The 19788-nt window shown below is 41.3% G+C and overlaps 1 protein-coding gene across 3 annotated transcripts in view; it reads right to left on the reverse strand.

The window, feature by feature from the left end:
* The window catches only part of CACUL1 (CDK2 associated cullin domain 1), a 76168-nt gene extending 56601 nt beyond the window's left edge, over positions 1-19567 (reverse strand). For 2 of the 3 annotated variants that reach the window (XR_010147029.1, XM_016919461.4), the window contains exon 1: positions 18689-19546. Coding sequence is in view for 2 of the 3 variants with exons in the window: in XM_016919461.4 (XP_016774950.2) it covers positions 18689-19055 (367 nt within the window). In the remaining variant the exon portion in view is untranslated. Of the gene's footprint in view, positions 1-18688 lie in introns of all 3 variants that reach the window. The other variant, XM_001153044.7, reaches the window with a different exon arrangement.
* Positions 19568-19788: the final 221 nt, after the last annotated feature.

Here is a 19788-nt window from a genome sequence, read left to right on the forward strand (position 1 = left end):
TTCACTTAGGTGTTCCTCTTTCCTCAATTGCTAATATATGGTTTGTCTGTTCTCAACAACTTGAATTGGAGAGTCAAATAAAGGTGTGAATATATCAAACAAAATGTTTAAAAGGTAGCTAGGAACTGTCTTCCTACCAAAGATTCACTAAAATTCTTCTCTTCCATATCCCTTCTCCCCACCAAAAAAGCCACCTTCATTTAGAATAGACTCTTTAAGAATGTAGTAATGGCAATTATAAAATAAATAATTAAGCCAAATTTAAAAGGCTAAATTATGAATGACTTTTTGTCACTAGAGTATGCTCATCTGTCAATAACAATCTAATAAATCTGGCTGAATGTTCCAGCAAAATGTTCTGCTCCCTCCAGCACAGGGGGACGACTGAACTCTTCCAAGTGTTGGACTCAGAGCAGCTGAAGGCCAAGAACATAACCTGAGGAATGGAAGGGAAGCCCTTGTAGATAAGGAAGAGGAATGGTCATAGAAAGTATAAGAAGTAAAAGCCATACAGAAATTTTTTTAAACAGAAAAAATTTTATCAGGATAAGAAAATATTTTTGTATAGTTGTACTGTGTTTATGTTTTAAGCTAAGAGTTATTACAGAGAAGCCGAAAAGTTTTTTAAAACTTAAAAAGTTTATAAAGTAAAAAAGTTACAGGAAGCTAAGGTTGATTTATTATTTAATAATTTTTTTTTTTTTTTGAGACAGGGTCTCTCACTCTGTCACCCAGGCTGGAGTACAGTGGCGCAATCTCAGCTCACTGCAACCTCTCCCTCTGGGGCTCAAGTGATCCTCCCAACTCAACCTTCAGAGTAGCTGGGACTACAGATGAGGTTTTGCCATGTTCCCCAAGCTGGTCTTAAAACTCCTGGGCTCAAGTGATCTGCCTGTCTCGGCCTCCCAAAGTGCTGGGATTACACATGTGAGCCACAGCATCTGGCCAGAAGCAATTTTTAAATAAATTTAGTAAAACCTAAGTGTACAGTGTTTTTAAAGTCTAGAGCAATATACAGAAAGGCCTTCACTTTCACTCATGCCACTCACCCACACAACTTCTAGTCTTGGAAGTTCCAATCATGATAGGTGCCCTATACACGCATACCATTTTTTTATCTTTTATGCCATGCTTTTACTGTACCTTTTCTATGTTTAAATACACAAATACCATTATGTTACAGTTGCATACAGTATTCAGTACAGTAGCATGTTGTACATATCATACAGGTTTGTAGCCTAAAAGCAATAGGCTATATCCTATATAGCCTAAGTGTGTAGTGGGCTATACCACCTAGGTTTGTGTAAGTATACCCTATGATGTTCCCACAGTGTACAAAATCGCCTAACAAAACAATTCTCAGAATTCTCAGAATGTATCCCTGTTGTTAAGCAAAGCATGACAGTACTTTAACGTATCCTGTTCCTTATTAGGAGGGGAAAAAAAAAAAAAAACCTGTACCATCTACTCAGGTATATTTTGATTTGCCAGTACAAGAGAGCAGCAATTATTTCTAAAGTAGGTTAAAGCCTCTTAAAAGTTGTGTGCTTTAGGTATTTGTTTGGGAAGTTTCTAAATTTTAGGGTTTATGGTTTGCATAATTCAATTTAAACACTATGGACAATTTAAAATGTCTACTGTGATCATGAGTTAGTCATTCCTCAGTGTATCATTACATTCAGATGACAACAACCAGATGACACTGATGTCTTATTTTTATTTTATCTAAGTTCTCATTAACACACTCTTTAAGGGTTCTATGCTCCCCACCCCATAACAAGACAACATTTTGGTCCAGATAAGCCTTATAACATACCAGCCGTATAAAACCTCCTTTGCCTTGCTTCAAATGAAGTGCCTCGTCCCCCAAAACACTAAAACTTGTAGAGCAAACACACAGTTACTGTTTTACTGCTTAGAAATCTACACATTTTTCAATTAGAGGAAATGTAATAAAATAGTAGAAACTTCCTTCATCACTACTATCTTAAAAAAAAAAAAAAAACCTAGCTGTAGTGGCCTACCAGCAGATTGAGATCTATGTTCCTTTAGAATAGTTACTATACAACACTGTTCTACCATTACAACATCACATAGGAGCCTGTGACACAGTTCCTAAAATGGACATGTTATGACATACATACATACACAAAAAGTTCAGGAGCTATCAAGACATCCATTTTAGCTCCAACTCCACCTAATCCAAAATCTCATAAAATTCAAAGTACTCAAAATTCAAAACAGAAAAGTATTTGCTCAACTGAGATTACATAGGTGTAAACTATGCTAACTGCAGGTCTACGACAGTTTTAAAATTTCATGGTGTCTTCCAAGATTTAAATAAGTCAATCTCTCCTTGGCATTATGCCCAGTAGAGTCTGAACCTTGAAGCAGTAGCTTGAAGCAGGTGCTGAGGTGGATACCAATGGTGGGTAAACAAACCTTGCCCTGTAGGCCCCTGAGAAGATCAGGACTTGAGGACATAATACTATGAACAGGCATTTTTGGAAATGGGTGGAAGATGCAATAGAAAAGTCTGCAGACTCAACGGTAAAAAGAACCGAGAAGGATTATTCTGTGGAGAAACTGAGAGACAAAGGCTTAGAACTCTGAGACCTAGAAACATGCAGGGCAGGACTGTGAGGGAGTGAGAAGCACAGAACTGGCAGATTAAGCAGAAGTCAGCGTAAGAAATGCTCAAACATCTAGCCCCACTCCTTTCATTCCAGAATGCTATGCGCCAGGAAAAATATGCTTTATTCCCCCCCCCCACCCCCACCCCCACCTATCCATTCTGCCATTCTCTCAGAATGGAAGATCCTTCTCTAGAGAAACTAAACAGTCCCAGAGAAAACACATTCACATACTAATATTTGGCAGTTCCTCAACAAAATAGCAGCTCTGCATTCAATCAACCTAACATGAAGCCCAATACTTAAATCTGACAAGGCCCATTATAAACACAGAGCTAGCAATTATCTTTTTTCACTTTTAAATATGGATAGACAACTAAGAATCACCAAAGATTTGTAGAAAGTCTCAGACAAGAGAGATCAAAACAAATTTGAAAAGCTAAAAACAAAGATAATCCAGAGAATAGAACTTGTTTAAAAACTATAATTACTATCTTCAGAAAGGTAAGATAAAAATTAAAAACAGTGTCATAAAAAAGAAGCAATCCAAGTGCTCTTTAAAAAAAAAAAAAAAAAAAGGCTGGGCGCTGTGGTTCACGCCTGTAATCCCAGTACTTTTGGAGGCCAAGGCAGGCGGATCACGAGGTCAGGAGATAGAGACCATCCTGGCTAACACGGTGAAACCTGGTCTCTACTAAAAATACAAAAAAAATTAGCTGGGCATGGTGGCGGGCACCTGTATTCCCAGCTACTCGGGAGGCTGAGGCAAGAGAATGGTGTGAACCCGGGAGGTGGAGCTTGCAGTGAGCCGAGATCATGCCACTGCACTCCAGCCTGGGTGACAGAGACTCCTCCGTCTCAAAAAAAAAAGGTCAGTGTTAAAAATACAACATCAAGGAAATCTCCCAGAGCTTTACGAGAAAGGGGACGTAGCAAAATGCAGTTAACAGACTTAGAAGATCAAAACAGAAATTCAACATTTGACTACCAATAATTCCAGAGAAAACAGAATAGAGAAAATGTAAAGGGAGAGAAATATTAACACATTAATATAAAAAAACGAACTAAGAAATTTTCTCAAGGGGAAAAAACGAATGGCACCTGACTTCTCCATTTTAATATGCGTGCTTAAAGTTAATGAAGCAATACTTTTAAAATGCCAAGGAAAAGTTATTTTCCGTTAAGAATTCTATACCCAAACTATCAATCAAGTGTGAAAGCAGCATTTTTAGATATGCCAAGACCTGAAACTTTATCCACACACTCTCAGGAAATGACTAGAAGATATGCTCTATGTACATACTCAGAAATTCATCAATAAAAAGGAAGACAAGCAATCATTCCAAGTATCTGGGAAGTCCCTGAGTGGCAACTATGCACTGGCCCTAAGCAATAAACAGAAACAAGAGGACTAACAGCTTCACAGACAAAAACAAAAGCTGATTTGCTTGAGCATTTCAAAAACACCAGTAACAGGTACATGGCGAATCTAACAAAGCTGTTGAAAAGTTTTAAGAGTATGTTTTTGGCTGGGTGCGGTGGCTCATGCCTATAATCCCAGCGCTTTGGGAAGCCCAGGCAGATGGATCACCTGAGGTCAGGAGTTAGAGACCAGCCTGGCCAACATGGTGAAACCCCGTCTCTACTAAAAGTACAAAAAAATTAGCTGGGTGTGGTGGCATGCGCCTATAATCCCAGCTACTCAGGAGACTGAGGTGGGAGGATCGCTTCAACTCGGGAGGCGGAGGTTGCAGTGATCTGAGATCACACCACTGCACTCCAGCCTGGGCGACAGAGCGGGACTCTGTCTCAAAAAACAAACAAACAAACAAAAAGAGTAAGTTCAACAAAAATTCTGCCAATACAAACAAGGCAACTAACAACAACATTCTACGTAAAATAAAATGTAATCTCAGTACACTTTAGGCCCTTCCGTGAATATTTACATAGCTATAATGTAAATATGGCTTACTGATTAAACCACAAATTGTGGCCGTTTGCAGTGGCTCACACCTGTAATCCCAGCACTTTGGGAGGCCAACTCAGGCAGATGGCTTGAGGCCAGGAGTTCAAGACCAGCCTGGTCAACATGGCAAAACCCCCATCTCTACTAAAAATACAAAAATTAGCCAGGCACGGTGGCACATGACTGTAATCCCAGCTACTCAGGAAGCTGAGGTACAAGAATTTCTTGAACCCAGGAGGCAGAGACTACAGTGAGCCGAGATCGCGCCACTGCACTCCAGCCTGGGAGATAGAGTGAGTCTCTGTCTTAAAATAAATAAAAATTTTTTTAAAACTGTGATAGTGGCCAGGCACGGCAGCTCGCGCCTGTAATCCCAGCACTTTAGGAGGCTGAGGCGGGCAGATCACGAGGTCAGGAGATCGAGACCATCCTGGCTAAGACGGTGAAACCCCGTCTCTACTAAAAATACAAAAAATTAGCCGGGCGTGGTGGCAGGCGCCTGTAGTCCCAGCTACTCAGGAGGCTGAGGCAGGAGAATAGCGTGAACCCGGGAGACGGAGCTTGCAGTGAGCCAAGATCGCGCCACCGCACTCCAGCCTGGGCGACAGTGTCAGATTCCATCTCAAAAAAAAAAAACAAAACAAAACTGTGATAGTAAAAGAATTAAGAAAGGTAAGGTATGTTAGAGGTATAAGAGAATTAAATCCTGGAAGTCAACAGGTAATATAAAAATGATAAATTAAGCAGTAACAATATCACCACATTGAAATGTGTGGCTAATACCAGAAGAAACAGCTAAATGAATCGTAATTAAATGACTGACTTTGAGTAACGGGTCCAGGAATGGGAAGGGGTAGGGAAAGGAACCACTGATTTTCATTATGTGTCTTTTTGCATAATTTGAGTTTTAAAATTATAAACCTGTATTAATTTAATAAGAGCAAAGTACTGTTTTTGTTTTTTAAGTATGAAGAGTTTGGTGAATCTCAAATCCTCAGAAATGGAAAAGCAAATCTATTGAAATTAAATTTTTGTTTCAGGGTAAAATTTTGTTTCAGAATATCTCCAATATTCTAAGGCACAGGAAATGAGAAAATGCAGAATTTACCAACTGCTTCTGGACCTCTCTACCTGACTGTTCCATAGACACCTTAAAAGAGACAGACACACACACACACACACCCCCTCACTTCACACCTTTATACCTTCCACGTCTGGGTCAAAGGCACTGACAGCTACCCATCATCCAAACCAGCAATCTTTAATCTTCATCTTCCTTTCCTCACCCCCAAAATTTTGTAGATTCCAGTCCCTAAATATCTCCAAATTGAAACCTCTTATCTTTTAAAATTTTATTTGTTCAAGTCTCCATCTCTTGTCTAGATTACAGAAATTGTAACACCCTAACTAGCCCCTAGGCCTCCACTCTCTAGCTGCTCTAAATTAACACACTAAGACAAATGTCTCCCTTAAAACCTCCCATTATTACAGAAGAAAATCCTTCCACTAACATGGTCCTTCACTATCTAGCCCTTTCTATCTATCCATGTTTAACATGAGCCAGTCTCTCCTCCTACTCTGTATTCCAAAAATAATTTCAATTCTGGGTCTTTGGCACAGGCTGCCCCTCTGCAAGGAAGTCTCTTCCAGTCCAGCTTCCCCATCCCCACCCCCTATCCTCCTGGCCAACTTCTATTCATTTTTATAAAGACTCTCTTTCCTGAATGCTACCAAATACATAGCTTTATTATAGCATTTAATCATAATGTATCATAATTACCTTTCTATCACCTCCCACATTCAACTGTGTCTCTTCATTACCAGAGGCTAAAATATTACTTTGGCATACAATAAACACTTAATAAAATGCCATTCAGATGATGAATCAGCATACCTGCAACTACATATTACACATCTATCCAACTTTATCTATAGAGGTTAATAACCGAATGTCCACAAAAGCAGGAAGAAAAAATGGAAAGCCAGTTTGCCCTGTCAAGACATACCATAAAAGGATATTAACAATCAACCTTTATATAGTGCTTAACAGTTTACAATGTGAATACATATGGTCCACGGTTTACAGAGTTTACAGTAAATAAACAGTATTCATTTTCTTGAGAGATTTGGGACTGGGCCTTAAGTAAACATTAAAATGCCTTTCTCTTACAGTTTCATCAACAACATTTTATATGATGCAGGTCAAAAAATAGCAAGACAAGATCCCCAATAAGATCCTGAAGTTCGGCCGGGAACAGAGGCTCACTCCTGTAATCCCAGCACAAATGGGGCCAGTTTGGTGGAGTATGATCAATCTGAAAACCCTGACCTCACGAAACCCTGCTTACACACCCGCCTCCCAACATGAGACTAACTTTACTTGATTAAAGACCCTGCCATGATATTACCTGAAACCTCACAAAAAAGATTCTCTCTAAGCAGAACTCACTGTCTCTAGATCTCTAACTAGAATCAGATTTCCCAAGGGAACAAGTACCAAACCTAAATAAATAGGAGACAGCTTACATTCCAAAAGAACTATAAGACTTTAATACATTATACTGGCAGAAACTTGGGAATACATGTGGGAATAGATTGTGAGGGTGCTGAACAATGAAGAAAGAACTTTAGACGCAACAAGTCATTAAAAGGAATGCACTTACTAAAGATTCTTTATTCACTATACTACTTCAAGAAACTGGATACAGTTCTAACAGTTTGCTTGGTTAACTGAAACCTGGACTGTCAGCCTGCATTAAAAACAGTTGGAACTCTCACTGATTTAAGAGCAGGATTAACAGCAGATTAGATACTAAAAAAGAAAACATTAGTGAGCATGAAGACATAGCATTAAAACTTACCCAAACTAAAGCACAGAGAGTAAAAAAGAAAAAAAAAATCTTTAAAAAAATGAACAGAAACTCAGTGACTCATGGTACAATAACAAGTGTTATAACATATGTGTAACTAGTGGCAGGGGGGTTCTGACAAAAAATAATGAATAATTTTCCAAATTTGACAAATTCTAAAACCCCACAAATCCAAAAAATAAACACTAAAAAAGAACATAAAAAATTGCTGAAAACTTAAGATAAAGTAAAAATTTTAAAAGTACCCAGGAAAAAAAGGGGCATATTATATATAGAGAAACAAAGATAAGACTATACAGACATTTATTAAAGAAACAATAAGGCCGGGTGCAGTGGCTCACCTAAGGTCAGGAGTTCGAGACCAGCCTGGCCAACATGGTGAAACCCTGTCGCTACTAAAAATACAAAAATTAGCCGGCCATGGTGGCGTTTGCCTATAGTCCTAGCTATTCAGGAGGCTGAGGCAGGAGAATCGCTTGAACCCGGGAGGTGGAGGTTGCAGTGAGCTGAGATCGCGCCACTGCACTCCAGCCTGGGCAACAAGACGGAAACTCCGTCTCCAAAAAAAAGAAAAAAGAAACAATGCAGGTCAGAAGACAATGGAAAGACTCTTTAAAGTATTTATAGAAGAAAAAAAAAAGGCTGTATATCTAGAATTCTATATCCAGCAAATATCCTTAGAAAATGAAGATAAAATAAAGATTTCTGCAGGCAAAAGCTGAACAAATTGAAGGCCAACAGAACTACATTGTAAGAAATATTAAAGGAAGTTCTAAAGAGGGAAGAAAAATAAGAGGTGGAAACTTCCATCTACACAAAGGAAAGAAGAGGGACAGAAATGATAACTATCTGGGTAAATACAAAAGACTTACATTCCAGTTTATTATTATTTCAAAGAAATCTCAGTATGATTCCATTCATATGAAAGATCTGGAGGCCGGGTGCGGTGGCTCACGCCTGTAATCCTAGCACTTTGGGAGGCTGAGGAGGGTGGATCACCTGAGGTCAGGAGTTTGAGACCACCCTGGCCAACATGGCAGAAACCCCGTCTCTACTAAAAATATGAAGTTAGCCGGGCATGGTGGCGCATGCTTGTAGTCCCAGCTACTCAGGAGGCTGGGGCAGGAGCATCACTTGAGCCCGGGAGGTGGAGGTTGCGGTGAGCTGAGATCGCGCCATTGCACTCCAGCCTGGGCAACAAGGGCGAAACTCCGTCTCAAAACAAAAACAAAAACAAACATCTGGAATAGGTAAACCCAGAGAGACAGAAAGCAAATTGGTGGATGCCAGGGGCAGGGAGAAGTGAGGAAACGGAACTAATTGCTTAATGGGTATGGAATGTTATTTTGGGTTGATGAAAATGTTTTGGAACTAGATAGAGGTAGTTGCACAACACTGGGCATGTACTCAATGCCACTGAATTATTCACTTTAAAATAGTTAATTGTGTGTTACATAAATTTCATTCCAAGTTTTTTTGGGGGGCCAGGGCAGGACCAGATTCTCGTCATGTCGCCCAGCTTGGAGTGCAATGATGCGATCTCAGCTCACTGCAACCACCACCTCCTGGGTTCAAGCAATTCTCCTGCCTCAGCCTCCTGAGCAGCTGGGATTATAGGCGCACACCACTACACCTGGCTAATTTTTGTATTTTTAGTATGGACGGGGTTTTACCGCGTTGGCCAGGCTGGTCTCAAACTCCTGACCTTGTGGATTCACCCACCTCAGCCTCCCAAAGTGCTGGGATTACAGGCATGAGCCACCACGCCCGGCTCATTCCAACTTTTAAAAAAAGATACGTGACTGTTTTGAGCAAAATTAATGACAGTGTATTTGGGGAATTATGACATATATTAAAGTTAAAATGTACAACAATAGCATAAAGGACAGGAGTGGATAAATGGAAGTATACTGCTATTAGATTTTTACATTATAAGTAAAGTAGTCTAATACTATTTGAAGGTAGACTGTTATAAGTTAAACTTTCATAATCATAAATCCTAGAGTAACCCCCAAACAGCAAAACAACCATGCTAATAAGCCAAACTGGAGACAAAACTGAATCATAAAAATAACAAAAAAGAAGACAGGAAAAGGGTTGGGCCCAGTGGCTCATGCCCGTAATCCTAGCACTTTGGGAGGCCGAGGTAGGTAGGTGGATCACCTGAGGTCAGGAGATCAAGACCAGCCTAGCCAACACGGCGAAACCTCATCTCTACTAAAAATACAAAAATTAGCTGGGTGTGGTGGCACATGACTGTAATCCCAGCTACTCGGGAGGCTGAGAAAGGGAATCGCTTGAACCTGGGAGGTGGAGGTTGCAGTGAGCCGAGATCGTGCCACTGCACTCCAGCCTGGGCGACAGAGCGAGACTCCGTCTCAAAAAAAAAAAAAAAAGGAGACAGGAAAAGAGGAACATTTTTTAAATAACAGATGGACAAAGAGTAAACAAAAGTGCAAGACAATATGATTTAAACCCTACCATATTGGTAACTACATTAAACACATTGGTAGCAGAGGTTGTCAGACTGGATTTTAAAAAAGATCCAACCATATGTTGTCTACAAGAAATGTACTTTACACAAAAAATAAATTAAAAGTAAAATGACGGTAAAAGATACATTATGCAAACAATAACCCTTAAAAAAAAAAACCTGGAATGCCTACAAGTAAAAGTAGTCTTGGCTGGGAATGGTGGCTCATGCCTGTAATCCCAGCACTTTGGGAAGCCAAGGTGGGTGGATCACAAGGTCAGGAGATCGAGACCATCCTGGCTAATACGGTGAAACCCCATCTCTACTAAAAAAAAATACAAAAAAAAAAAAAAATTCGCTGGGCGTGGTGGCAGGCGCCTGTAGTCCCAGCTACTCGGGAGGCTGAGGCAGGAGAATGGCGTGAACCCAGGAGGCGGAGCTTGCAGTGAGCTGAGATCGCACCACTGCACTCCAGCCTGGGCAACAGAGCAAGACACTGTCTCAAAAAAAGAAAAAAAAAAAAAGGGAGTCTTTAGGGTAAGGAATATTAACAAGGATAAAGTCAGACATTCCATCATGATAAACAGTCAATTCATCAAGAAGATATGCAACAATCCTAAATCTGATGGACTAAATAAGATTAATGAAATAGAACTGACGCCCATACATACATGGTCAGTTATTTCTGACAAAGTTTCCAAAGTAACTCAGTAAGAAAAGGATAGTCTTTTCAACAAATAGTCCCAACACACTTGGATATCCATATAGAATAAAAGGAGCCTCAAACCTTATCTCACACTATACAGACATCAACTCATAATTCAGATCACAGACCTAAACGTAAAAGCTAAAACCATAAAACTGCTAAGAAAAATTACAGATAATATCTTGACTTTGGGGTAGGCAAATATTTCTTATGATACAAAAAACAACAGCTAGAGAAGAAAAAATTGACAGTTTAGACATCATCAAAACTGAAAAACATGTACTCTTCAGAAGACACCGTTAAGGAAAAAAAAGACAAGCCAGAGGGAGAAAACAGTAATAATAGTTGTCTGACAAAACTTGTATCCAAAATTTATAGTGAATTCTTTAAACACATTAAGACAAACCACAAAAGAAATGAGCAAAAGATGTGAGCAGATTAATCACAAACAAAATTATAAGGCAAGCAAATGATCACATGAAAAAGCCAACGGCACATGTAAAAGAGAAATGCAAAATAAATACACGAAGAGATACTACTACTTATTCTCTAGAACAGGGGTCCCCAACCCCAGGCCACAGGAACCGGTCGGTGGCCTGTAAGGAACCAGGCCACACATCAGGAGGTGAGCTGTGGGCCGGCGAGCATTACCACCTGAGCTCCACCTCCTGTCAGATCAGCACAGGAATTAGATTCTCAAAGGAGCACCAACCCTATAACGCAAGGGATCTAGGTTGCGCACTCCTTACCAGACTCTAAGACCTGATGATCCGAGGTGGGACAATTTCATCCCAAAACCATCCCCCAGTCCACAGAAAAATTGTCTCTTCCACGCAACTGGTCCCTGGTGGGGACCGATGCTCTAAACTTTAAAAGACTGACAATACCAAGAATGCAGAGCCTAACCAGTACAAGTGCCAATTAAGTAAGTGGAGCAACTGGAGCTGTCATATACAGCTGGTGGGAGTGTAAAATGGTGCAACCACCCTAAAGAATTGTTTGGCAGTTTCTCATAAAGTTAAACGTATCAATAATATATAAGCAAGGAATTCCACTTGTATGAAACCTTTACCCACACCAAACCTTGTACATGGTTGTTTACAGCAGCTGTGTTCATGACAGCCAAAACCAGAGACCACCTAAATGATCAACCTAATGACCAACAAATTAATGATTTTTTGGTAAATCAAAAAAAAAAAAAAAAGACTACTTTGGGATATCCAAAAAAAAAAAAAAAAACAACTACTCCTCAGTCAGAAAAATGAATAAGTAACTGACATATGCGAGAACGTGGAAGAATCTCAAGAACAGAATAAGAAACAAGCCAAGCACAAAACAATACACATTGTATGATTTCATTTATATGAAATCCTACAGTGACAGAAGGCAGACCAGTAGGAATGCTTGGGGCTGGAGGAAGCAGGCAGCGTTAACTGACTGCAAAGAGACACAGGGAAGGCAGAGCATGGTAGTTTACAACTGTAATCCCAGCACTCTGGGAGTCCAAGGCAGGTAGATCACTTGAGGCCAGGAGTTCAAGATCAGCCTGGCCAACATGGTGAAACCCCATCCCTACTAAAAACACAAAAATTAGCTAGGTGTGGTGGTGTGTGCCTGTAATCCCAGCTGCTTGGGAGGCTGATGTGGGAGAATCACTTGAACCCGGGAGCCAGAGGTTGCAGTGAGCCGAAACCGTGCCACTGCACTCCAGCCTGGGCGACAGAGTGAGATCCCATCTCCAAAAAAAAAAGAGAGAGACAGAGAGACAGAGGGAAGTATTTCAGGGTGACAGAAATGTTCTCTTGGGTGTTGTGGTGGTTACTGCTGGACAGACAGTCCTCCGTGGGCCTCACGCACTCCGACATGTCTTATTGAGTATGCCAGGAATGCAATCACTCTTGAACCTGGGCCATTCTGTACCTGGTAACCTAGAAAGACGAGATAACATCTCCCTCTAGACAAAGAGCAGGCTTGCTCACTGCTTACTATAAAAGTAGTGGATTCCCCAAGTTTGATGTTCTTCAGCTGCAACACAGCACCACTGAGAGAGCATCCATCTTGGCCATAGTATGTCACCCTCTTGGGACTTGGGGGAAGGGGAAACTATGCAAATATAGCAATTCTCATGCTGTGTGCTATGACAAGAAAAATAAATTCCTTCATCTCTCACTCAGGAGTCCCCCATCTTATGTCAGCACCCAGTAATACAAGTTGAGAATCCTAAATCCAAAAATCCAAAATCTGAAACTTTTTGAGCACCAATATGATGCTTAAAGGAAATGTTCACTGGAAAATTTTGGATTTTGAATTTTTGGATTTGGGATGCTCAATCATTTGGTATAACACAAATATTCCAAAATCCGAAAAAAATCTGAAATCCAAAACACTTCTGGTCCCAAGCATTTTGGATGAGGGATAGTCAACCTGTAATAGTAATAGGCTACCTTTTAAGTATTAGTAGGGTAAAATCAAATTCCACACCAGACGGTGACATGGGTTAAAATGCATCAAACTGCACACCTAAAATGGGTACACTATATTGAATGGAGGAGAAGAGGTGTGGAGGAAGAAAATGGACACAGGAAAAAGAGGAAAGGAAAAGGAAGAAGAGTTAGGAGGAGGGAGGAAGCAGTCACAACAGAAATTACTTAGTACGTGGAGAAATGAGTCCAGACATATGAAGAAAGGAATATAAATTTGTCATGTTCTAACCCACTCTTACTCCCTAAACTGTGCTCTGAGAAGGTCCTTCACCAACTAATATATAAATAATTAAATATAATTACTGAAAAAAATGCTGTGGTGGTTGTCCCTTGTAATTCCGGGTTAAAGATGGGCAATACTTCCATTAAAAGAGGTTCCCTGATTTCAGTGGAATAGTTCTACTTCCAGAGTGACAAAGTGGAAATAACTTCCAGATATAAAATGGGCATGATTATTTAAAGAGGCAGCAGGGCCAGAGTGATCAGCAGAATGGCTTGGATTTCTGGTGGCTTGGATCTCCCTCATGGTGGCTAACCACGATATCCTTAGGAAAACAAAGGCAATATACTGGGGTATTACTTGATCTGTTATAATGGACAGAAAAGAAAAACTCTAGATATATTAAACAGAGGTCTCACCTAAGTGGCATAATGGAAAGCCACGTAACCTCACCTAAAACCCACAATGAGCCGATTCACAGACACAGAAATGCTGGAATAAAGAAGAGGATGAGTTCCACTGAGGAAGAACCCCACATAATTAAAGTCTTCCTCCTAGCCTTTTCCAATAGAACATGCAGGTATTCATTAGGGAGATAGTACATTTGGGAAATGGAAATCACTGAGACTTTTCAAAGATTAATAAACACTGGCTCTAAGCCAATACGAACCCTAAGAGACAGGAACGTCACTATGGTAAACCAGGCAGATCAGGGGCTTATGGACATCACATAAATGGTGTTTTGGCCTCAATCCATCTCACAGTAGGGCTGGTGGACCCGTAGTAACACTGTAACTCCCCCAGTTCTGAAACTAGTTCATGGTTCCCTAACCTGTGAAGTCAGGAATATCAACATAGGAAGGGCTAGATGTACCCTTTCCTACCAAAGTAATAAACTCGAAGCAACAAACAACACATCTCTGTGGGAACTACAGAAAACACTATCAATGTCAAAGACTTTAAAAATAAGAAAGGAGGGCCGGGCGTGGTGGCTCACGCCTGTAATCCCAGCACTTTGGGAGGCCAAGGCGGGTGGATGACCTGAGGTCAGGAGTTTGAGACCAGCCTGACCAACATGTGAAACACATCTCTACTAAAAATACAAAAATTAGCCGGGTGTAGTGGCGCGCCCCTGTAATCCCAGCTACTCAGGAGGCTGAGGCAGGAGAATTGCTTGAATCCGGGAGGCGGAGATTGCAGTGAGCTGAGACTGCACCACCGGCACTCCAGCCTGGCGACAGAACGAGACTGTCTCAAAAAAAAAAAAAAAAAAAAAAAGGAATGGTGATAATTATGACATTCTTATTTCATGGGTCTGTTTGGCCAGAGCAAAAGAGATGAGTCTTGGAGCATGACTGTGGATTATCATCAATCAAATCCAGAGTGACTCCAATTTTAGTTGCTGTTCCAGACATGGTCTCTTCACTGTGACAAATCAACACCATCCCTGGCACCTACCATGCATCCATCAAGATAATAAATGCTTTTTATCTCTGTCCCAAAACTAGAAACCAACAGAAGCTGTTTTCACCTTACAGTCTAAAGTATACCTTCACTGCCATAGCTGAGGGATACATTAACGCGGCAGCTACCTTCCACTATCTGGTCCACAGAGACTTCGGGCATCTCAACGTCTCACAAGTTCACTACACTGCTATTCCCACAAGCAAGTATACGTTTTCCTGTATTACCATATCCCCATTGCACTTGGCACTATTCATTCAGCTTTCTAATTTTTGTCAACCTAACAGGTGGAAAAAGACATTCCGTTACTATTTTATTCTTTAATTTTTGTGGATATATAGTAGGCATATATTTTTATGAGGTATATGGGATATTTTGATACAGGCATACAATGTGTAATAATCCCATCAGGGAAAATGCGGTACCATCACCTCAAGCATTTATCCTTTGTTTTACAAACAATCCAATTATACTCTTTTCCATTACTATTTTAATATGCATGTCTCTGAATATTAATAAATTCATCTCTTCTTATGCTTGTTAGGGTTTCCTATTCTTTCTATAAGCTACTTATTAATATCCTTTGCCTATTTTTCTACAGAAGTTGCTGCCCTCTTGTTGATGTATAGTAAGTAGTCCCTTGTCTAGTCAGATCATCATCCCTTGTTAATTTTAGGCACTGTAAATATCTTCTCTCATTCTTTCATCTTTTGCCAAATGAATAATTTTCATATAATCAAAATAATTAATTTTTCACCTTTATAAACTTTTGAAGCTTTAAAAAGTACTTCCCTGTCCCTAGGGAAAGAGCTTAACATTTTCAATAATATTAACTTTGGTTTTTCTTTTCACATTTAGGTCTTTAATTCATTTAGAGTCTATCCATTTATGATATTAAATTTATTTTTTCTCTATATAGTGAGTCACTCTCCCTAACAACATATGACTCCTTTCTCCAGTGGTTTATGATGCCAGTTAAAAAGTTCCCAACTTTTATACATGTATCCAGGTAAGTCTCTGCCCTCCAATTTGTTTCCTTGGTCTATTTTTCTGTTCTTGCACTTACACCACTTTACTACAGCCTTGACATCTTAACTTCTAATAAGGCAAGCCTCCCATCCCCAAACAAATGTTTAAGATTGATTTTGTTATTCACAAACTTTATCCCACCCACCATATAAATTTTAGACTTAGGCTATTGAGTTTGTCAAACCAAATGTAATTCTGACGTCATTTAAACTGAATTTATAAATTGGAGAAAATTAGTATTCTTGTAAGTAATTTGATCCAAGAGCAAGGAAAATTGTACCATTTATTTAGATTATCCTCTAGTTTCTTTTTCAAGTTTTAAAGTTTCCTTTTTAAAGGTCTTGCGTATTCACGGGTTGATTCCTAGAGACTTTAGAGTTTTGTTGCTATTATTGCATATAGTATTTACTTTTGATTATCTTTACTAGTTATCACTAGTTTAGTAAATGCTATCAAATTTTTGTAAGTTTATCTTAAATCCAGCAATCCTGCTAAACTCTTACTAGTTCTAAGTTTTCTCTGGATTTTAATGGTTCATCTAGGTAGGTGATCATATTATCTGCAAATAATAACTTTTATTGCTTCCCTTACAATCTTTATACCTTATTTTTTTGCTCCTTATAATGTTAGCCAGGACCTTCCTACAATGCTAAACAGTAGTAATGACAGGAGCATCCTTATCTTGTTACGGATCTTTAAGTATATGTATCTAAAATTTCTCCATTAAGTATTATTATTTACTGAAGGTTTTTGGTAATGACCTTTATCTAGTTATCTTGTACTCCTAGGTTACCAAGAGTTTTTATCATAAATAGCTGCTGGATCTAGTTGAATGATTTCAGGGCACCAATTGAGATAATCGTAATTTTTTTCCTTTAGTCTATTAAAGAGCTAAATTAGATAAGTAGATGTTAAACCATGCTTTCATCTCTAGGACTAACTATGGATCAGGACTCTGTAACACACTGTTGGATTTGATGAGCGAGTATTTTTTCTGCAGTATTTTCATTTCTATGCTAAGTAAAACAGACCTATAATTTTCTCTTCTTACACGTCCTTATCTGTTTTAGAATCAAGATTTCACAAGCCTCATAAAATGAACTTGGTATTTTTTCTATTTTCCAGGGCAACTTGCAAAAAGAATTAAGTGTTATAAAGTATGGTGGAACTCATCAGCGTATCTGGATCCAGAGCTTCTAAAAAGGGAGCTCTTTACCATTTCAGTTTATTAGTTCAAGATATTTCTTCTGATACCAATTTTCACATTTACTAGTTTTCTAAGAACTATATTTTTCATTTAGGCTTTCAAATTCATCAGCCTAAGTTCATAACGTTCTTTTTTTAATCTGATATTTGTAGTTATTTTCCATTTTTCATTTATTTGCGTCTTTTTTTCTTGTCGATTTTATCAGAGGTCTGTCTGCCTAGCTTACTCATTTTTCCACAAAAATAATCTTTTGGTGTGACAAATCCTTTTGTTCTCAATTTTACTGATTTCTGTTCCTAACTTTATGCTCTTTTTTGAACTCTTCAAATGAACTTTACTAAGGCAATCTTCCTTCGTGACTCAGGTGAAGTCATTCTGCCACTCTACAGAAGGTCTGGTTCCACAACACAGCCTTCAACACACAAACTATACAATATAAACATGATTATCATGAATAAGGAGAAAAAGCGTATATAATCTTACCAAACGTACATATCAATGTCTTTGACTAAGGCAGTATCTTGGGGCAAATAAAATTACGCGCTGTTCCCACACACAGTGTGTAAGATTCCGACTATCTGCATCAAGGCAAATATTTTCTCTGCACAGCTAACTGGACAAGCACAGCTTCATAAAATTAGTAGCTAGAAATGAACTCTCCAGTTGCTTTACCAGATGCCATTCAAAACTTGCAGTTAATAATAGGAGAGAAAAACCTGGCTGTGATGGTCACAATCATTTTCAACATCCTATCACCACCACCACCGCCACGCACACATACACACAAACCAAAGTAACAGCACATTCTTTTCCTAGCTATGGAAGCATACATATATCCTGGTCAGAGGCAGTTTCGGATTACAAAACAGATTTTGATCTTAAATCTTAATGCGTGCAATTGAGCGTTAAGACAGACTACTAACATAAAGTTCAACATGCAACCCAATCTTGGGTTTGGACACAAAACATAACCCATTATAAGGCTTATTGTTATGAGTGTAAGCTCTGAAAAGTGATTTTATGCATTATTAGCTTCAAGACGATGTCGGAGCTGCCACTGCATCGGAAAGCAACTCATTATTTCCCTAGCAGGATGCAAAAGTGTTACACAGTAGAGAAGGAACAAGGTGTAGATATAGGTCAACTTTCAAATTCCTTACTTGTTTAACACAGCCTGGCCAAAAACACAAGAACACAAGTTGCCAGATTTCTTTTCTCTCTCTGGCTGCAGAAGACTGAAGGCCTTTCCCTAACGAGACTCAGGCAGCCTTATTTTCCCCTCACTTTGAGGGTGAAACTTCAAGAGAAGACGGGTGCGAAAAGAGCTTCCCAATGTTGAGAGACTGCCAGTTGTGATAGGGATCGCATTGACAGAACTTGGGGCTCCGCGTGTACCAGGCTGCCTCTCTAGGCCAGGTAACACAAGAAGCCAGGGCCGCTCAGGCGCTGGCCGCAGACACCAAATGAGGGGGAGGGGACGGTGAGGGGGAAGGAGGCAGGGAGGCGAAGGCGGACGGGGAGAAGAGGAAAGACCGAGGCCTGAAACAAAGGAAGCGGAGCTTTCTCCAAGAGGGGGTGGATTCGGCGTCCGAGTGAGGTGGAGAAAAGCCAAGGCTGCAGGGAAAGGCTGGACTCACAGAACTTGGAGGTGGAGGTGTTGATGTTGATGGTGGAGCTGGCGGTGGGGGCGGGGGCCGCCTTGGCCACGGCGGCGGCCGCGTCGCAGCTCTTCAACATCATGATCACCCCGTTAGCCTCCGGCGGTGGCGGCGGCCCCATCGGGAGCCCCTCCTTGGGGCCTTTCCTGTCCACGGAGACCGCGGGCACCGCCAGCAGCTGCCCCCCCGGAGGCTCTCGGGCAGGGGCCGGGATCGACGAGGGGGGCGGCGGAGGTGGCAGGGGCTGCCGGAAGCCGTCCACCGCAGCCTCCCAGTTGTTGTGGTTCTGGTCGTCCATCATCGCCTCGTAGCTGCCCCCCTCCTCCTCTTCCATGCTTTCCTCCATCCTGCTGGCCCCCGGCACCCGCCCGCCTCACAGGCACCTGCCGCCTGTCTCAACCCCGGGCCAGCGGGCACCGCTGCCTCCCCAAGTTACATCGCCGGCGGCAGGAATGGGCGCAGCGGAGAGGGCTGCGGTGCGCAGGGTCTCTCGCTCTCCGCGGGGCCGACTAGCTTGAAGACGCGGCTGACGGCGGTGGGCGCTCCGGGGCTCTTGTCTGGGAGAGGCAGCCGTAAAGCAGCGGCGCTCCTCACGACATTTTACAGCGGCTTCCAACAGGCAGTTGGAAAGGGCAGCTGGGGGCGAGGCCAGGAGGGCACGTGGTGCGAGGGACTGGCCGCGAGAAAGCGGAGCCAAAAGGGGCGGGAGCTGTGAGTCACTCCCACGCAACAGGGCAGAGGTTCGCCCCGCCTCGGCTGGCAGGGAGCTAACAGGGGAGGCGCGACGGGTCCGGACGGGCATTCGCCGGCCCCGCCCCCTGCCCGGCCTCACGTGACAAAGGTGTGTCTTGCGCAGGCGCGTTCGCAATCTGGTTACCATGAGGACGAGGCCCTCGCCGGTTCCTGAGGACGCGCGCGGAGCACTCTTGGCAGTAGCTGTGGACTGGCCAGAGTTATTGGAGGTGTTTTCCTCGCGTCCTCCAAGTCTACGGGGCCTTCGCACCTCTGAGTGCCTGAGAGCCCCGGCTTTTGCTTCGGACGGAGGTACGGGACCCCAAGAGGCCCCGGAGTCGCAGGTT

This window comes from Pan troglodytes, chromosome 8, assembly GCF_028858775.2.
Source record: "Pan troglodytes isolate AG18354 chromosome 8, NHGRI_mPanTro3-v2.0_pri, whole genome shotgun sequence".
Lineage (NCBI taxonomy): Eukaryota > Metazoa > Chordata > Mammalia > Primates > Hominidae > Pan > Pan troglodytes.